The sequence below is a fragment of the Camellia sinensis genome, chromosome 15, assembly GCF_055761805.1.
Source record: "Camellia sinensis isolate YWXY chromosome 15, ASM5576180v1, whole genome shotgun sequence".
Lineage (NCBI taxonomy): Eukaryota > Viridiplantae > Streptophyta > Magnoliopsida > Ericales > Theaceae > Camellia > Camellia sinensis.
Genome location: NC_138975.1, coordinates 109,420,729 through 109,442,017, shown reverse-complemented (window position 1 = coordinate 109,442,017; position 21,289 = coordinate 109,420,729). Strand labels below are relative to the sequence as shown.

Below are 21,289 nucleotides of genomic sequence, written 5' to 3'. Positions count from 1 at the left end.
TGAAAAACATTCATGAAATTTCACTGATTTGGTCATCGAAATTTGAAATTTGACTGGGCAATCAATTTCCTTTTAGAATTTTGTATTCATCATGGATCTTATTTTACAGATCTTGATAAAACAATTCCCAAAATACAAATTTTATATAAAAAAAAAAAAGAGAAATTTAGATCAAAAGTAATAGAATTTTGAAATTTTCAAATGAGTTAAAAAAGTACTAGGTGTTACCCAACGCAGTATAGGGAGGTATTTTTGTCACCGTGTGTTTTGATATAAAAAATTGTGTTATGTTATCATTATCCTTCCAAAAAATATTATTAGGGATCTTAAACAAAAAAAACCTAAAATTTAAATGATAATGCTAGAGACCCCAAATGTTCTAGCAAAAAATTTACCAAACACTCACATGAGTGTGGGTCCCACACCATGTGTGTGTTTAATAGATTTTTTCGTAAATTTTTTTGTATTTGTAGCATTGCTCAAATTTAGATCCAAAAATTAATCTTTTTTTTAAATTTCATAATTTTGAATTTAAATTTTGAAAGATTGATATTAAAAGGGAAAGATTTAGAAAAGATTTAAACGCCTAATTTGTTAGTGGCACACACTTGTGGGTAAGAGTGCTGATGTTCTATCAATCAGTTAAGACATCATCACCCACTCAAAACAATTTTAAACTTAACACAGATGGGGCACCAAGAGAAACCCGGGCAAGGTTAGAGGAGGTGAAATCATTAAAGACCACCACAGTCAATGGATTGTTGAATTCTGCAAAAACATTGGAATCACATTAGCTACAACTTTGGGCACTAAGAGATGGGCTAAACCTTTCAAATAACCTCAACCTTAGAAACCTTATGATTGAAGTAGATGCTAAGCTAGTCATCAACCTAGTTCAAGCAAAAGACACAACTCACCATAGGTATGGTAACATCATTCTTGACTGCAGGTACTTACTGAGCGTAACACTCCAATTTTTATAAAACCTAATCAATTAAATAAGAACCCATATTAAAAGAGCCAAGTTTGGAGGTGAAATAGAGAGAATAAACAGAGATAGAGAGAGGAAGGATGAGGAGTAATGAGTGAAAGCCATTTCACATCATTATGGGTGGATTGAAGGGTGCTCAATAGTGAATCCCCTTTCCTATTTTGCAAACAAACACCATTAGAGAGAGAGGATGGGAGAGCGTTAGGATGGCCTGGATTCCAATGATCCATCAGAGGAAGAGTGGTGGAGTACATAACAATGGGAGGATTAGTAATAGGTTATTCAATGTATTTGTGGATAATCTACCATCTTCAATGGATGCAAAAGCTTTGTTTAAACTGTTTATGAAGTTTGGAGTTGTCAAGGACGTGTTCATTCCCTTCAAAAGGAGGAAGGTAACAAAGTCACGGTTTGGATTTGTTAGATTCAATTGTCAAGTTGCAGCGAATATTGTAATCCAGAAAGCCAATGGTTTGTGGGTTGATGATAGGAGTTTACAAGTGAAGTTTGTTGATTATGATAGAAGCAAAAAGGTGGAGTTGTTGAGGAGACCACAGTCTGGTGATCAGAGGATTAATGGCCGAGGGTCAGAACTCGAGAAGCGATCTTTTGTGGAGGCATTGCAAGGCATGGCTGCGGAGAAGACCAGTATGACCATCCCTATGAATGAAGATGGACATGGGTGGTTGCTTGAAAGTGTGATTATGAGATTGAAGATTGAGGTTTCAATCCATAGCATTCAGAAGGTGTTGAATGAAAAAGGTTTAGGCCAGATAATGGTAAGGCGTGGTGGAGGAAGGGACGTTGTGTTAACTTTCAAGTCTTAAGAGGTCATGAAGGTAAGTTTTGGACTTATTAAGGAATGTTTTGATGAATGGTGTGAGTTGATTGTGGTCTGGGAACTAGGTCTGCATATTCAACAAAAGAGGTGTGTCTAGCCTAGGTGCTTTGGTGTTCCTTTGAATGTGTGGAACAGATACACTTTTAATCGAATCGGGACCATATGAGGGAATGTTATCGGGTTGGAGGAGGATATTTGTCAACCCTCTTCACTTTGTTATGGGAAGGTCTGTGTGGCAACAAAGAGTATGGAGTATATTAACACCACCATTATTCTTGAATGTAAAGGTAGTAGTTATCCAGTTTTGTTGTATGAAGAACAAACAATTGATAAAGCCATTATCAGCAACTTGAGTCCTTCAAAGTGTTTGGATGGTTGCTGTTCAAATGTGGGTGGTAGCCTGGAGTCCATTGCCAATTGCATAGGCCATAAGAAGGGTGAACCAACAAAGGTGTGGAGCAAAGTGGTGGTTAACGATGGAGGCCGGGGCATGGTGAAAGACGAACCAGCACAGAACATCAGCAAAATGATAGATGGTGATGATCTAGAAACAAGGCAAATCAGGTGTGTTGTTGAGTCAACAGAGTCTGAGGAGGTGGCTAACATTCAATTGGCTAAAGTCACTAGTACATGGAATGAGGTAGGCACAGTGGTAGAGGAGACCAACAATGTTATGGGAAATAGTAATGAAGAGGCAACTGGAGTTCACGTCTCGAGTATGAAGGGGGCTGCTAAGTTTGTATTTCCATATCTGACTATTTATGGCCAGAAGCAGGCTATTGAAAATGATGTTATCACTCTAAGTGTTTTGAAAAGTCTTAGTGGCACAGAGGCGGATAGGCCAGGAATTCATTTAGTGGTAAATGTTGAAGAGGCCCATGTGGGTGGGCCATTAGACAGGCCCATTATTTCTAATTTTGGAGAAGGGAGTGTGTTGGATCATAAAAGTGTTGAAGCCCAAAATCATGGTGGACTTTGGTTAGGTCCAACATCTAGTATTGTGGGTACTGTAGAGGTTAGGATGGTGGGACTCGGGCAAGAAAAGAAGAGACGGGTAAGGGGAAGGTAGAGATTGCCAATGGCTGATTCAAGATGGATTCGTAGATTGGCAAGAGGTGCTGGTTTGGCAAGAAAAAAGGGACCAATTCCTCTAGACAGCTGGAATAGAGGAGCGATGAGTAGAGCAGCAATGGTAGCACTGTCTTCATCCTTATCAGGTAGCCAATCTCATAATCGAGGATGTGTACTGAGTAGGGAGGCGTAAACGACTATACAAGTTGGTAAAGCTCTGGGTATGCAGTGCGAGGGCTGTGAAGAGGACTTATTACTTAAATGTGTGGAGTTAGAGAAAAATGATGTAAATCGGACTCTTCAGGAGGTGGGGATAGATCAGCCCTAAACACCTGAAGTTGAAGATTTTGGGTGTAACGACCCTCATTCTCGTCTTTGTCACGTTCATGTACATCTGCATGATTTTGTCTTGATGAGCTTGCATTTGTAGATTTTGAATTGTTTTGCCTAAGTAAAGGTCCCTGTCTTGTTTTGTGCTTGTGTGATTTACCTGTGTATTACTGGTATGCTTTGTTCTTTGCTTGGTGCGTTAAGCCTAGGTCACACCCTTGAACCTCTTACACCTATGACCATCTTGGAATCCACTTTGGTTGACCTCCACCTCCATCCTGGCACATTGGCCAAGATGTGTATCATTTGGGCTGAGGTGTTATCATCTAGACGTCCTAGATCTTTGATCCTTGCTCCTAGTGATCTTGTTCCTGGACTGGTATGACGTAGACCAAGGTGTGGCACATCTAGGCCGAGGTGTGGCACAGCTAGGTCAAGTGTTATCCTTCCTAGCCGAGATCATTGAGACCTTACTTGCCGAAGCCTATGTCTTGATCCGAGATCCTTGCCTTGTCAGAGTGACCTTGTCACCTTACTTGTCATACACACTTTGTCATATCCTTGTCTTTTCACTCAGGCACCTTTTTTAGGAAATCCAATCCGGTAGTGCCACGTGTCCCAGCCGAGGGTTAAGTCAGCCGGCAGTAGAGAAAATATATCATCTGCTACATCTTTGTCCGAGAAGAGAGAGAAGCTCTAGGAAGAAAGGAAGAAGGAGTTCTTAGAGTGACAATAGATTTCCAAGCTTGATTCTTAGAGTTTGAACCGTTGGATTCGTGTTTTGAGGTTAGAGTCTTGATCTACTCTTGTTGTTCTTTATATTGATCTAATCACATTGCATGATCTAGCATGATTCACGAGTCATGCATTGATTTGAAGTTTGGTTTTAGAAAGAGAAAATGATGTTCTTGTATTCTTCAAGAAAAACCCACGTTTTGATCCGAAAGTTTGTATCAAGATCCATGTTTTTGTGTTTGTTTTCATGGAATCTTCAAGTATGGGTACCCAGGTCCATGTTTTTGAGATCATGAAATCTCAGATTTTGAATAAAGAAGTTATGATTTTAGCATTCATGTTCTTCATGTTCTTCAAAAGAAAACCCAGATTTTCCAGACTTCATTTCCCTGAATGTGGTCACCGGGACCACACCTCGGCCAAGAGGGTGGGACCTCGGCCAAGACCTGGTTGGTACCCAACATGTTTTCCCGAGATGAAAAATAGTGTTTTAAATCCCAGCACATGTTTTGCTTTGTCTTGACCTAGTTTTGAAAGAAATGTCGGGATCATTTACGCTCATGTAGAGCTTGTTTTAAGGATGCATTGCACAACCATCTTTGAGCATTACTTCTTGTCTTGAAATGCATTCAGTGGACCTTGCCATGTATTTGTAGGTCTTGGACTCTTGCCTTAAGCCCTACACCCGAAGAGCTATGTGAGTGGTATTTTTAATAAAGCTATGTTATAATGTTTGATAAAAGCTTTGCTTTGTTTCGTTTTGGAAAAGTATTTGTTTAAGTATGAATGATTATCCCTAGTTTTGTATCAAGCATTATCTTGTTTTGATGACATTCTTGGAAAGTCCTTAGTGCTAGGGGACTATAATGCAACTAGTACCCTTGTTTGAGATATCTCCCTTGCCACCGACGGTCTTGTACGGGTGGGTTTGTCTAATCGATTCTGGGTCGATTATTCCCTTGTTTTGTCAGGAATGTCATCCCTTGTATTATATTGATGCTAGTAAGCATCCCTTGAAGCTTTGAAAGACTTGATAGATGAACTTGGTTCATCCCTTGATTTTGTACAAGCTATGATATGTATTGTTTTGATAAAGATCTCGGATAACATTCATTCAAACCTTTATTACTAATATCATTCACTGAGTATCCAAGCTCACCCTCTCCTTATATATATCTAGGTGACGAGCAAGAAGGCGGTGATGCCTAGATGTATTTTACAAGTTGTGTTCGGATTCATATTTTGCTAGCATCTTGAAGATTATGCTTCTTAGCTTTGTATTTCATGTCTTTTGTATATGTCGGTTTGAGAAGCCTTTTGATCAAAATGTAACGTGCACTTTATTTTATTTGTATTCAAGTTGTAAAACCATGTTAAAATGTACGTCATTTCATTTGATCTATGCACAGCTCTTATGGACTTTTTAGATTTAAATTTATTGCTTCCGCACATGTAAGCCCCATATGTATACTCTGATTGTATGAATCTTTGTAAGTTGGCCTTTGGTAATCTCGGATTACTGGCCATCACGGCACCATTCTACTAGGGGCGGAATGGGGTCGTGACATTGGGAGTTAGATTGTTTCCAATGATTTTTCTCACATGGAATATTAGAGGGCTTGGGAAGGTTGGGAAGCACCGGAAGATAAAGGAGGTGCTCAATGAAAGGAGAGTGGATGTGGTGTTTTTTCAGGAGATAAAGAGAGCAGAAATTTCAGAGGTAGTGGTGCGGTCATTATGGCCAGGGGAGGAGATAGATTTTGTGGCGGTGGATTCAGATGGATCATCTGGTGGTCTGCTGTGTATATGGAAGCCATCAGTTTTTGCATTGTCTAGGTGTTGCTACAACCGAAATTTCATTTTGTTGCCAGGTACTATTGCTCCATCTTTTTTGTGTGTGGTGATGAATGTATATGCACCAAATGAGATTTCTAGGAGAGAGTTAGTATGGGAGTCTATTACAAGGCTAAAGGCCAGTTTCAATGTTCCTTGGTGTTTAGAGGGGGATTTTAACGAGATTAGGAATATTGGAGAGAGGAAAGGATGTTCTAGAAGGGAGAGTGGTATGAAGCATTTCAATGATTTCATTGATCGGATGGAGGTTGTTGAATTGGGTATGCTTGGAAGGAAGTATACCTAGTGTAATGCTGCAGAGGGAGAAAAATGGAGTAAAATTGATTGGTTTCTTCTGTCTCCTGAGTAGCTGTTATTGTTCAAATTCAAAGTTTGGGGGTTGCCTAGAAGAGTCTCTGATCATTGCCAAGTGGTTCTAATGGAGGATACTAGAGATTGGGGTCCACGACCGTTTAGGTTCATTAACGCTTGGGTATTACATCCTCAGTTTATTTCTGTTGTAAAGACAGCCTGGGAGGGCATAGTAGTATCAGGTTGGGCTGGATATAAAGTTTTTGCCAAGTTAAAAGCAGTCAAGGCATCCTTGAAACAATGGAATATGGAAGTGTTTGGTGATGTTAATTATAAGCTTAAAGCCTCTGAGGATAAATTACATGTGCTGGACCTGGTTGCTGAAATTAGAGATCTTGATGATGGTGAGGTAGGAAGAAAACGAGAACTTAGAGGGGAAGTGCAAAAGTGGAGCAAGAAAAAAGAATGGATGTGGCTTCAAAAGTCGCAATTGTCATGGACATTGAACGGGGATAAGAACACTAAGTTCTTTCATTCCATCGCATCTTGTCAGCAAAGTAAGAATTCGTTAAATTCATTGATGGTTAATGGAATTTTGATCGAAGATCCGATGATTATTAAGGAAGAAGTTTACAGACATTTTCGAGGTTTATTCTTGGAAAAGTTTATAGACATTTTTGAGGTTATTCTTGGAATCTTGCAAGGTCAAGCCTAAGCTTGGAGGAGTCTTTAAATCAATTAGAAGTAATGAAAAGGTTGAGTTAGAAGCTGCCTTCTCAGAATCTAAAATTTGGGCAGCTGTTAAGGAGATCGATGGGAATAAGGCCCTTGGGCCAGATGGTTTTAATTTGTTATGTTTTCAAAAGTGTTGGAAGGTGTTTAAGGTGGAGATGGTTCAATTCTTCAATGAATTCCATTGTAATGGCAAATTGGCTAAGTGTTTTACTAGTTCCTTTGTTACTCTGGTTCCAAAAAAAGATTATCCATCGGGCGTTACTGATTTTCGTCCAATAAGTCTTATTGGGGCAGTTTACAAGATCTTATCTAAAGTTCTTGTTCACAGATTCAAGCAGGTTATACCAAAGGTGGTTAGTAAGGCACAATCAGCTTTTTTGAAGGACAGAATATTTTTGATGGGGTGTTGATTGCAAATGAAGTTGTGGACTGGTGGAAGAGATCGCATAAGAAAGGGGTGATTCTTAAGTTGGATTTTGAAAAAGCATATGATTCGGTCAATTGGAATTTCTTATTCTCAATGCTTGGAAACTTTGGCTTTGGAAGGAAATGGGTTGGTTGGATGCAGGAGTGTGTTACTACAGCCCATGTTTCAGTCCTAGTTAATAGGTCTCCAACTACAGAATTTTGTCCGAAAAAGGGACTTAGACAAGGTGATCCCCTTTCACCTTTTCTTTTTAATATTGTTGCAAAAGGGCTTAATGTTATGCTTACTAGAGCTAAGAATTTGGGACTGATTCGAGGGGTAAAGGTAGGGGCTAGTGAAAAAGTTATATCTCATTTGCAATTTGCTAACGATACCATTATCTTTTGTGAGGTAGAATGGGTGGAAGTGCTCACTATTAAGAGAATTCTCAGATGCTTTGAATTAATGTCTGGTCTAAAGATAAATTTCCATAAAAGCTGTGTTTACGGGGTAGGTGTGGAAGAGGGGCTTCTTAAGGATTTTGCTGCTAGACTGCATTGCAAATCTGGCAAGTTACCTTTTACTTACTTAGGCTTGCCATTAGGGGCTAGTCCAAGGAGATTGCAAAGTTGGAAACCTGTTGTTAATATGTTTAAGTCTAAGCTAGCAGGGTAGAAAAGGAGGTTGCTATCATTCGGTGGAAGATTAGCTTTAATAAAATCAGTGTTATCAAGTTGGCCATTGTTTTATCTATCTTTGTTTAAAATGCCAGAGGGAGTGGCAAAGGTGATTGATAGGGTTCAGGCTACTTTTTTGTGGGGAGGTTCAGATTTAGGTCGAAAGAGTCATTTGGTGAAGTGGGAGGAGGTTACTAAAAGTAAGGATCATGGAGGGTTGGGAGTAAACAGGATTAGAGATGTTAATGATTGTTTGCTTTCCAAGTGGTGGTGGAGGTTTGCGAATGAAGATAAGGCCTTGTGGAAAAGAGTAGTATGTTCCAAGTATCCAATGCCTGGTGGAAGATGGTTCCCATTTGTGGAGAATCCAGGCAGATTATCAAGGGTTTGGTGTGATATTCTTGGAGTAGCTGATTGCAACCCCAATCTCAGGAACTTTTACTTTTCAAATGTGGACTTTGTTATTGGAAATGGGAATAAGATTGGGTTTTGGGAGGACAAGTGGCTGGATAATCAATGCTTAAAAGAGTCTTTTACTAGATTGTTTGGTTTGGTTTCAAATTGCAATATTTCATTATGAGAAATGTTGGTACAAAGGGGTGCTTCTTTAGAGTGGTGTTTCCAGTTTAGAAGACCTCTGAGGGAGTGGGAAATGGCTAAGGTGGGAGCACTCATCTCAAAACTTAATTCTACTCCGGTTGTTCTCACCAATGTTGATGATTGCCTGAAATGGAAAGCTTCTCCTTCTGGACAATTTAGTGTGGCTTCGGTATATAATAGACAGGAGGCTGGAGTTGTCTCAGTTGCTCTGTCTATTATTTGGAAAACTGTCTCTCCTCCAAAAGCTCAATTTTTTGGATGGCTAGCCTGGAATGGAAGAATTCAATTAGCAGAATTTTCACAAAGGATTGGGGTGATTAGTGCAGATGCTAGTACTTTATGTGTGCTTTGTAATTCTGAAGGGGAGTCGTTGAATCATGTGATGTTGTGGTGCCCAGTGGTGTGGAGATTATGGTCACATATTGTAGGGTGGTGGGGTCTTCAATGGGTAGTGCCTGGTTCAGTTGAGGGGTTGTTGTGTTGGTGGGCTGGCTTTAAGTTCAAGAAATTTATTGGGATGTTGTGGAAATCTATCCCTTGTGCTGTCATGTGGTCCTTATGGAAGGTAAGAAATGAGTATGTATTTAATGGGGTTCAGCCCCATCTGGATGAGCTGTGTGATTTAGTTAAAGTTTGGATTATCTTGTGGGCGAAATCTTACTTTCCCAAGTGTGAGTACACAATTCATGATCTTCTAAACAATTTGCAGCAGATAAGAAGCTCTGTTTTTAGTTGACATACTATTTTGTGCTGATATATTGTTGGTTTCTAGCTACTGTTTTTGCTATATATTGTTGGTTGCTATCTTGCTGTTTGTTTGTTGTCTCTGGTTTTGTTTGACATACTGGTGCTGCTGTAAGGTAGGTGTAGAGCTGTTGGTGCTACTACATATTGGCTGGTTGTAGCTGCTGTTTTTGCTGAATATTGCTGGTTGTTTTTTTGCTGGTCTGCTATCTGTTGGTGCTGGAGTATTTTGCTACGGCTGCGGCTGCGGTTGTTTGTTGTGTGAATTGAATGCTGGTGCTGCTCTTTGATGGAATGGGAGCTAAGCTATACAGATGGGAGCAGTGCGCACTAGAAGCTATGTAGATGGTTGAGGGTGGATTGAGCATGGTTGTTGTTATGAGGGTGTGCTCTGTGATAGTCTAGTAGCCTAATATATTGGTCTATTTTGTTATGTTTGATATGGTGTTTGCTATGCCCTGCTAGTGCTCTGCTGTTGATGTGTTTGTTTTGGTTACTAAGCTAGTAGATGTAATTGGTATGCGAAGTTCCGCAAATTTAGTTGGTTGATGCTAGTCTAATGCTTAGATCAAATTATGTATCAAGTGTATGGAATTTCGTGGGTTACTGGTCTGATGCTGGTTTTGGATTGTGTGCTATTCTGGTTTGCTAGGATAGGCCTTGGCTGCTTTTAGTATTTGTGATTCCTGCTGACTTATATGGGTGGATGGATTGATGTGTTTGCCGGAATGGGTGTGCAGTTGTGCATTTTGTGATTCTTCTGGGCTGTGCATAGAAGTTTTTGCATCTGTGAGCTCTGCTCATGTGTCTTGCCTCTGTTGGGGTTGCTGTTGTGCTTCTGATGTAGCTAAGTATGCTGATGCTGATTCTGCTGGGTCTATTCTGTTGACTTTGCTGGTGCTATATTTGTAGTGATCCTGGCTGTTGTGGGTTTAGCTTTTTGTTGTTTTTCTTGCTTGGGTTGGTCTCTCTCCAACCTTTTGTGGTTGAGCTTCCAGATGATTGGGCTTTCTTCTCACTGCCAACCTAGTTGGGATTGAGTAGTATGCTACGATGCGTTTCTACTTTTCTATCCTTTTTTTGATGTAAACTTAATTCTTTGTTTGGTTTATTTTCAATAAAGGTTTTTATTTTTGCTGATCAACAAAAAAAATAAATAAATAAGAACCCATATTGCCTAATTATTTTCAAATAAACTTGAATTAAGCATGCGTAAACTGACACTCTGATCGATATTCGACAACAGTAGTGACAATCAATATAAATATCTTTTCTACTCATTTCATTTTATTGAGATATGAGATTTATGCATAATCTCTCTACATCTCTGCATTTTCAATTACATACTTTCTTATTCTTTTTTATCACATGTTATCACTATTTTGTTATCTTTTTATGAGTCTTTCACTATGCTTTTTTTCTTTTTCTTTTTTTTTTTCTTAACTCTTCCCTTTGTCTATGTTTACAAGTTCAGTGCTCTTTTTTCTTTTTCAAGATTTTTATGCTAATTGTATTTTTCTATAAATTTTGGTGAAGGTATTCTTCTTCTTCTTCTTCTTCTTCTTCTTTCTTTTCTTTCTTTCTTTCAAGATTATTATGCTAATTATGTTTTATGTAAATTGTGGTGAAGGTACTCTCTTAAAATGAAATCGATGTTCAAGTGGTGGCATATGGTGTTAAATAAAATAAAAAAAATTATTTCGGTAATCAATCTTTCCTTACCAACACAATTGTCCTCTACTCCTAAGTTGTTATCTATGTTTTAAACTTGGGCGAATTACACTAATAGTCCCTATAGTTTGGAATTTGTGTCACTTTGGTCCCTGACTTTTCAATTATAACAAATTTGACCATGAATTTTGAATCTTGTTCCAAATAAGGACAATTGAAAATATTATTGCTTAATTTTAAGGGCAAAATCGTTAATTTGATAAAATATAAATTAATTTGATAAAAATAAGTGTCAAAAAATATTTTTAAATTTTAAAAAATTATTTTTAACCACAAAAGATAAAATTATGTAAAATTGATAAATTTTTTAAACATTTAATTTATTTATTTTTATCAAATTAATTTTTATTATGTGTTTGAATGATGATTATGTAATGAGTGATTGTTAGAATTTTAATGTGTAATCGATATATTTAATATATGAAATATTTTTAGTTTTGAATTTTTTGATTTAATGGATTGGTTTAATAATAATATCAAAGTTGTCACCATATTTGACTTTTGAAAAAATAGAAACTAATTTAATGAAAATAGAAACAACCACCCATTGTATGATCATCATCCAAACGGATAATAAAAATTAATTTGATAAAATAAATAAATAAATAAATGTCTAAAAGATATATCAATTTTACATAATTTAATCTTTAGTATGTAGAAATAATTTTTAAAATTTTAAAAATATTTTTTTTGACATTTATTTTTGTCAAATTAGTATGTATTTTATTAAATTGACGATTTTGCCCTTGAAATTAAGCAATGATATCTTCAATTGTCCTTATTTAGAACAAGATTCAAAATTCAAGGTCAAATGTGTCACAATTGAAAAGTCAGGGACCAAAGTGACACAAGTCTCAAATTATAGGGACCATTAATATAATTTGTCCTTTAAACTTTTTGGGTTTTGTTTTTATCTTCTTCTTTTTTTCCTTTTTTTTTTTTTTCTCCTTTTTTTTGAGAAGATTGCAGGCTTCAATATATTTTTTTGGTATTAATAACGACAACAAAAAAAAAAACTTAAGGACAACTCTTCTTTTTAAATTATTACTTTTAGAGTACTTATGTCAATGTCAATGTCAATTGTGATTGTGGGTTGTTTAAAGGCTTTGAGAAACTGGTTTTCATGATCTTGCTTTCTTTTTTTTCTTTTTCTTTTTTTGTGTGTGTTTTTTTTTAAAGGTTTTTTAGTTTCTTGAACACCTTTTGTTGTCGATGACAGTTTTGCTCAAACAGCAAGATACATTTTTTTTTTTTTTTCAGAAAAGTTATAAGGCAATTATATTAAAATAAAAATTAACATCATATAGAACAATAAAAAGAAAAACAACAAAGTCTCAAAGGACTAAATAAGAAATCATACTGAAACTAGAACAACAAATTATAAAATTCGCGAAAAAACCATCTTAAGAGCAAGTCAAATAATAGTTGTTAAACACCGACCAACAAAGTTCATTAGCTCAAAATACATAGGTTTTCAATATAATATAGCTGAAGTGATTATTTGATTTAATATGAATATTTAGCCCTTCGTGAGTAATTGATTGTGGATAATTGTTCACTGACCTTAGTCACTAAGTTATGTACTGACAAGTCTTCAAAGGTGTTTCAAGTTCAAAATGTGTGTGATTTTTATTTTTGTTTTTATTTTATATGGAATAAAAATTGAAACTTCTAATTTTAGAGCTCTAAAAGGAGCTTTAGTGATGTGACAAGAAGTGAGACTCACATGTGATGTGATGTGATGTGTGTGCTTATAATTTTTTTTTTTCTCTTGCCACATCACTAAAGCTCTATTTAAATTTTCAAAATTAGAGTTCTTTATTATTGTTTCTTTATATGGATGGTTCAAATGGGTTTTGGTATTTTTATTTGATTTCTAAAATTCTTTTCTTAGAATACAATATTCTTTCACTTATATTATTTATTGTTATTAATTTTTCATGGGCAAATTACAAATACACCTCTTAAAAAAAACTTAAAGTACAAATTACCCCTTGTGATTTGAAAAATTACAAATATCCCCTTATCAAAAAAATTTCTTTAACATAATTAACTAAAAAAATAAAATTCATAACTATTCTCCTATACAATAATAAAATTACTTAAATTATTAATTGAAATATGTTTCTAATATTACTAAAAACTGTTAATTGACTTGATGATTTATTAATAAAAGAGGCAATTTGTTATAAAATTAAAAACCTCAGAGGGTGAAATGTAATTTCTAAAACCATAGGGGCGATTCATATTTTAATCAAACTTTGGGGATGTATTTGTAATTTACCTTAATTTTATAAATTATAGATTGATATATGTTTTTACACCATATAAAATAATTATAATGACTCACTTTGAATTATAAAATCATGTGCATAGTACTACTAGTATAAAGGATGGCATTGTGATTTTTCATTGGTCAAATATACTATGTAGACAATATCACATAATATTCTCAATCTAATAATTTTCCTTTAGGATAGGATAAATATCCAAAAGGTAAATTGCACTTTTTTCCCCAATACTTTGACCCAAATTTCACTATAGTTCTTATTATTTCAATTTGAATAGTTGGATCCTTACATTTTAAGTCCAGTTTCAGTTTAATCCATCTGTCTAGATTTTCATTAAATTTTTTTATGTGTACTTCTTAGGAGACTGGCAAGTGTCCCAAAATTGTTAATTTTGACCTCTGACTTAAACAGAAAGACTAAATTGAAACTAAATTTAAAATATAAGAACAAACTAGTTTAATTTGAGACAATAGGACCAAAATAAAATACTAGTCAAGCTATAAAAGTTAAACGTGTAATTTATCCATATCCAAATTTTATTTTCTTTGGAGCAATATTAGGGACCTTAAATGAATTATTAAATATTTTATGCAATACGTACATGAGTGTGGAACCCATGTGAGTCTCACGTCGTGTGAGTCTCACACTTATTTGAATATTATGTAAAATATTTAATAACTAGCATATGTCTGTGCCTAAAGGTACGGTGTAAATAATGTTAGGATTAGAATATAATTGTATTCCCAACACTATTTAATAAATTATTAATTATCAATTACCAATTTAATATAATTGTAATCACAACTCTTCTATCTTATAAAAACAACACTATTATTGAGAAAGGAAAGCAGACCCACATGGATAACAAAGTTCTTGGTGCTTGGATGGGTTTAATAAACAAATGACCCGTCAAAGACCCGTGAGAGCAAGAGAGAGAGAATGAAATAAAATGTATTAGATTGATTCAAAAAATTGTGGGTTTGGGAGAATGGAATTCTAATAATAACAGTATGGCCCAATCTAAATGACCCATAAACAATGTAAAATAACCCTAAAAATGTACATAACCTTGAAGCCTCAAGATTCTCAATGACCCACAAAGAACTGAAGAAAAACCAATGAAGATAGCGAATTTTTAAAGAGAGAAATAAAAAGACAATGTAAAATACCTTTGTTTTGGTGTTGAACGATTGAAGCCATTATCAAAACCTTGAAGCCATTATCAGAAATAAAGACGACTGAGAGAGAAGGAAAGAGGCAAAAATTAAGTGAAACACAACATAAAAAACATTAAAACAACAAATTCAACCTAATCAACTAACAAATTCTCAATCTTACTTTACGAGTGCAAGTTTCAAAAGCAGCGAAGAGGGAGGGTGTGTGAATCTATAATAATTTAAACAACAAATTCAACCTAATCAACCGACAAACAAAATTCCGAATTAAGAATCCCAAAAACTCATTCAGTATTCAGTATTCAAACAACAAATTCAAACAACTCATTCTGGATTCAAAATTCAAACAACAAGTCCAAATAATTTAAACAACAAATTCAACCTAATCAACCAACAAATTCAAAATTCAAAATTCAAACAACTCAACACAACGACGAAGAGTAAAGAAAGGGAAAAACACAACAGTGATTGAGAGCAGCTAGTTCGAAGTCTTACCTTGAGAGTGCAAGTTCCAAGGGAGCCGAAGGAGGAGCAACGTCATTTGAATTGCAGCAAGGGAAATTCAACCTAAACATACCCAGCCAAAAACAAAAACAACAGCCGAGGGTGGGTATATGATTTAAAACAAAACACATGATGTAGAGCCAGTTATGATGAAAGAAAACCCCTCTCAGTTGTTCTCTATGAGATTGTCTCTTCAATCTCTATACTATGTTTCTCTCACAGTTTGAATATTACAAAAATCAATGAACCTGCATGTGTCACAGAGAAAGACTGTCTTTCTCTCTTTCTCTGTCTCTCTCTCTCCAACATTTTCTCTCTATTTTGAAACTATCATTTCCCAATGTATACCCTTCAAAATCAATCAAACAATAAGTCATTGAAAAAGAAAACTCTCCTTTAAAAAAATCATCTCTTCTATCATTACAATTTGTTTCTTCTTAAATTTTCATTGCAAAATCAATAAAGCATTGTGATCCATTGACAAACTCTCTCTCACCTTTTTTCTCTATCTATAATTACATTTTGCTATCAACAAAACAAAACACATGAAGCATTTGACCCCTTTGGGGTCACTCAGTATATCCTCATTACCAAAAAGAAACGACACTCTCTGACTTAAGAAACCCTCATTTCTATTTGCACTACATTAACAAAACAATTCACACCTTAATTAAAAAAATAAAAAATTAATAAACCTCTATCTCCTACAATGTACAAAATAGGTAAAACAGAGAGTAAGCTATTGAAGGATTCAAAATAAATAAAAGAAGGCATAGTATAGTATATTAAATCAAACGAACCTGAGAGGTTAAATTGGGAAAAGGCAAAGTAGTGTAATACAATGCCAAATGGCAGAGTCGCACTTCTTAGATTTGTGACGACCACCAATTCTGCCCAAAGTGTAACTGATGATCTCTTGGTTGAGTCGAATTCAAACAACTATAAAAGATGCTTGTTACGTCACAAACAAGCCCAGCCAAAAACAAAAATAGCCATCAGCCATACAACAGCCAAGTTCGAAGGAGGAGATGAGAGAATACTGAAATTACCTTGCGAGTGCGAGTTCAACCGAATACAACAATGACAAAGGAAATTGAAAAACAGAAACCAAACAGATATACTTGCAAGTTCCAATATCTACTAGTCAGTTATCACATCAATTTCAATCTATAACATGTTTTCGTAACTTTTAAAACCCTAGGCACAAAAGCTTAATTTAAAAATTCATGGATAGCATTGACAATTTCTCTCTCTCTCTCTCTCTCTCTCTCTCTCTCTCTCTCTCTCTCTCTCTCTCTCTCTCTCTTTTTGAGGGATGAGATTGTATATGTGAAATTGAGGAATTAAGAAGAGTTTACAATTCATGACATAGCTAATAAAATTAAAAGAAGGTACAAAATTTGATATGAGCATAGAGTAATCTAAAATTGGGCCTTTGGATTAAACAATCTGAGAGTAATCAAAAATGTTTTATTTTTATTTTTTTATACCTCTGTCATTTGGATATCGCCTGATTTCTTTTCAACAGCAAGATCTGAATCCTCTGTTACAAACCCAAAAAACTTAATCAGTTGCGGAGAGAGTTATATAATATGATAATCCAATCCACATTTTAGAGAGAGAGAGAGCGGGGGTTTTACTTTCAGGTATGGCAAGGGTCTTGGAGAGAGACAGCTTCTTGTCTGGGATTGGGACCGGACTTTTCTCAGATGGTGCAGTCGTCGAATTAGCTTCCAATTCAACTTTCTTGTTTGCTAGGAATCATCGGCCACTGGGGACTCTGCTGTTGTTAGTGCTCTCTCTCCCTTGCGCCTTTCGTTGAGGAGGAAGAGGGTAGGTAAGATCGTTCTGTTAAAGCAGAAGAATAGAGAGTGAGAGATAGATACAGAGGGATAGTCACGAGAGAGAGAGAGAGAGAGTGAGAACGTATAGAGAGGGAGTTAAAGAGACGTGTTTGGAGAGAGAGAGCGGAGAGTGTTTGGGCGGGAAAAAAATTGATCACAACCGTTAGATATTGATTAGGAATCATCTCAGTCATTCAAATGAAATGTATCTCTGATACATATTGATATATTTTCAAAAATAGTCTTGTTTTATTATATAAATTTATTTGATTTCTAATATCTTTGTTTTCTTTAAGACCTTAGCATCGACCTGAATTTGATCCGATCCAAACTCAAATCTTGAATCCATTAAAGAAATAATCTAATGATCCAATTAAACTTGAACCCGTTTTATTCGATTATTAACAACTCAACTCATTGAATCCATCAAAAAAATCCAATCCAATAATTCAATTAAACCCGAATCCATTTGACCCTATTATTAACGGGTTGGATTCAAAGATATCCGATTGGATCTAATTAGTTTTTTTTTTTAATTTAAAAACAAAATTTTAATCTAATCAGGTTGCCTGCTAAAATACTTGTTATTTTTTAATGCATGAATTTTCTATCACTGGCCTCATCAAGCAATGAAATGGATTCTTTTTCGGCTACCTTAATCATTTTTTTATTCTTTCTCACCTTCTCTTTATACCCAGACCCACCTTACTCTACCATCTCAACATTCTTTTTCATTTTTTTCACTTGCTTTTTGGGATTTGAATTGGATCTGGATAAATTGGATTCGGATTCAGATTCAAATGCCCCTTATTGAATTTGTCATAATCCAATCAAGGTCGGATTAAAATTATTTTATAATCAGTGGATTCAAATTATGTCAAATCCAATTCACTAACAAACTTATACAGAAAAATCTAATAACCCCTTGTGTTGCCTTTTTTTTTATTAATAACTAACCCCTACTGATATATTTGTGTGACAAAGAAAATAAAATAAAATAAAGGAAGATGTTAAGGGTTATACAAGGATGCCTCTTTACTTTTTTTCCCCTAATTATATGTTGCAAATCCATGTCCAAGCTACAAAGTCTTCATTTGTAAACCCTTCCCTCAGCAATAATCATTTTCCTTAAAAAAATAAAAATAAATTATATAAAATCTTGTCTATTCATATAAATTGTCTCTCTCTTCTTTTTTTTTCTGTTTGGTTATTGTGTTTGTAGCAAAACTAGAGAAGAAAAAAATCAAGCCAATAATCTCACCCATTGGTCGAGAAAGTTGGCCCAGAAGCGGACTTTGGCTCTCTTGTATGGATCTTCTGGCAAAAGTTTAGGAGCATTAGTCCATATTTCATCTATGTACTCTAGCACTACAAGCGACTCGGCATTGGGTTTTTCACCATGAACAAGTACTGGGACTCTCTTATGAACAGGACTATAGTTCTGGAGGAGAAATTGGGACTTGTTTGTCATATGTACTCCTAGGGTATGCCCTAAACTTTGAGGGCTATTTCCACCCTCTTCACATATGGGCTTCCCCACATTCCATGTCTTCTTCTATGTACTCCTAGGGTATGCCCTAAACTTTGAGGGCTATTTCCACCCTCTTCACATATGGGCTTCCCCACATTACATGTCTTCTTCTATGTACTCCTAGGGTATGTCCTAAACTTTGAGGGCCATTTCCACCCTCTTCACATTTGGGCTTCCCCACATTCCATGAAGCTTTACCTTACTTTCCTCTCCCATTTCTAACTCTCTCTCTCTCTCTCTCTCTCACACACTAACACACTCACTGTTTTCTTTTCAATCATGTATAGAGACGGAGATTCAACCATTATTACACTTATCATGTCTTGACCATATTCAAGCCGTTGTCTTTGAAGACTTGGAATATATGAATAATAGCATTTTGATTCCTGTAATAAAAAAGACAACATAAAATTGAAAATTAAATAAAAAGATCAGAGAGAAAGTCAATATCAATTATACCCATTATGTCCTTTCTCTGAAGGCACCACCACATAGCATTTCTCTTTTTGCTTTCTTGATTAAACACTCACCAATTTGTTTCACCATTAGCTGATGATTTCCTACTTGTAGACACTTTTTTTTTTATAACCTTAACCATTGCTTCTAAAAGCAATAAGTTTTTTGTTTTGATTTCAGAAATAGGTAAATCAAAAAAAAAAAAAAAAAAAAACTACATAATGAAATTAAAATTTAAAAAAAAAAAAAAGAAAAAAATTGGATAAATTACAAATACATCCCTTGAGATTTGCTTAATATACGAATTGCCTCCTATGGTTTGAAAAATTACAAATACCTCCCAATCAGAATTTTTTATTAAACAGAATTAATTGAAAAAGTGAAATTTCTAACGGCTCACTTATACAATAATAAAATTATTTGAATTATTAGTTGAAATAAAATTTTAACATTATTAAAAACTGTTAATTAACTTGATGATTTATTAATATAATGATATATTTGTTATGAAATTTGAAACTTTAAGAGGCATAATGTAATTTCTAGAATCACAGAGGATAATTTATAATTTAAGTAAACCTTAAGGGGTATGTTTGTAATTTATCCAAAAAAAATTTGTAATAGAAGTGTGTTTATAATTTAAACAAAAAAAAATTTGTAATTTAAGTAAACTTTAAGGGGTGTGTTTGTAATTTATCCAAAAAAAAAATTGTAATAGAAGTGGGTTTATAATTTATAACAAAAAAAATATTGTCAAGAATGGGATTCGAACCCATGCCCTTTCGGACCAGTACCTGAAACTGGCGCCTTAGACCAACTCGGCCATCTTGACTTACAGTGTCAATGTTTCTCACTTTTATATATTGATCCTATTTTTAAGTCATAAATTTGGATAACAATTTGAAAAGAAAAATTAAAATTAAAAATTATATTTGAATCATATTTCTTTTACATTTTCTCCTTTATTTTTAAATTTATATTCCAAATATAACCTTATGAAATAAATAAATAAAAAATGAGAGTTATCAAATGCAAGAAAGTCCACGAGTGAAAATTGTGGAGGCTTACACACCATAGCCTCACTCTCTTTCCCTTCCACTAATACGTCAATAGTGACCTAACCTTGCTTGGTGTCACTAAATGAGATTACATGGCTATATCTCTCGATCACATAGTCACTATTATCACAATATAAAATTTCTCAATAACATTGTCACGTGATATCACCATTATACCTAATATTTATTCTATTAATACATTGCATTCATTTTCCCATGCTATTCAAAATCGTTCTTTACAATTTATTTTTTTCTAATTATTCCCATATGAACTGATATGAATTCTCTCATCCATTAATTTTTAATTAGCTCGCGATTAAAACATTTTAACAAGTTAATTCAAATATGAATAACCTCAATATAAACTTTTCCACATACAAACTTAACAACGGTCATGAACTTTAGAGACCCCATTGAGACAGTCACTTGTTGCAACAATTATAAGTACCAACAATCTAAACTCAAAGCCATTAAGAATAGTGCCTTCCCTTCTATTTGAAAATCATTCTTTTCTGCCTTACTTATCTTTCAAATATTTTTAACCTACAACCAGGATATTTACCTTACCTCCAGTTGAAATAAGAGAGTTGAATAAAAATGTAATTGACGATTACCGAGTAAGATATTTATCTCCTGGTTCAGCTATCCACCCTATTATGATAGGGGGAGGCTTTACTTGCTTAATTTGAAGAGGATTCTGGATCGTCTGCCGTGGTTTTCTACGGTGGCCCCTGCAGTGGTCCAAAACGACATCATTTTGGACTTCTTTTTTCTTTTTTCTATTTCTTTTGCTTTTGAGCCTTTTTTTCTTCTATCTTAGCTCTCAAATCAGAGAGACGAAGATGGACGACGATGGCGATGATGGCGCAGCGACAACGACAACGGCTATCCCCACCCTCGCCCGCTCTTTCCCAACCCCTCCCAGTGCCATCGCTGCCGAGGTGCCACCACCATCCACACCCTTTTGTGTCTAGGCAACTCTATCACACATCCTCCTTGCAAAGAAGAGGTAGCATCAAATTTCTTCCCCAGGTCTGGACAGTTCTATGATGCTAATAGATTCTACGAAGAACACCATCTCATATCTTGGAGGCTTGTTTTCTTTGCAAGAAAGACCCTTCATGGGAAAGTTGAATTTTCTGAAAAAATTTTGTTTAATCACGGAAAATTCTATATATGTTTGGGGAAAGACTAATTTTTTTTGCTCTACAAAATATGGGCTTACTAATTGGAGATGGGTTTAGGATAGAATCGAAAAAGAATGAAATTTTGCTGTTTTATTTTCTGTTCACTGTGTTTAAGGGAAGAAGAGGGGCCAATTTGAGGGAAGCACAAGAGAGAGAAGAGAAGACCCATTTTGAGGATTTTTGTTTTTTTTAATTTTTTATTTTCATATAAATAAATGTAAATGCTTATATGAGGCT

At 35.1% G+C, this 21,289-nt stretch overlaps 1 protein-coding gene and 1 non-coding gene across 2 annotated transcripts; one reads left to right on the top strand and one right to left on the bottom strand.

Annotated features, from left to right (window-relative positions):
• Window positions 1–2,910: 2,910 nt before the first annotated feature.
• LOC114263987 (uncharacterized) lies at window positions 2,911–6,828 on the top strand. Its single transcript, XM_082908473.1, has 3 exons — window positions 2,911–3,092; window positions 5,583–6,082; window positions 6,194–6,828. The coding sequence occupies exons 1-3, from the start codon at window positions 2,911–2,913 to the stop codon at window positions 6,826–6,828; spliced, it is 1,317 nt and encodes a 438-aa protein (XP_082764599.1).
• Window positions 6,829–19,558: 12,730 nt separating this feature from the next.
• Window positions 19,559–19,639, bottom strand: TRNAL-CAG (transfer RNA leucine (anticodon CAG)). The gene has a single exon. It is a non-coding gene; the product is annotated as a tRNA-Leu (tRNA).
• Window positions 19,640–21,289: the final 1,650 nt, after the last annotated feature.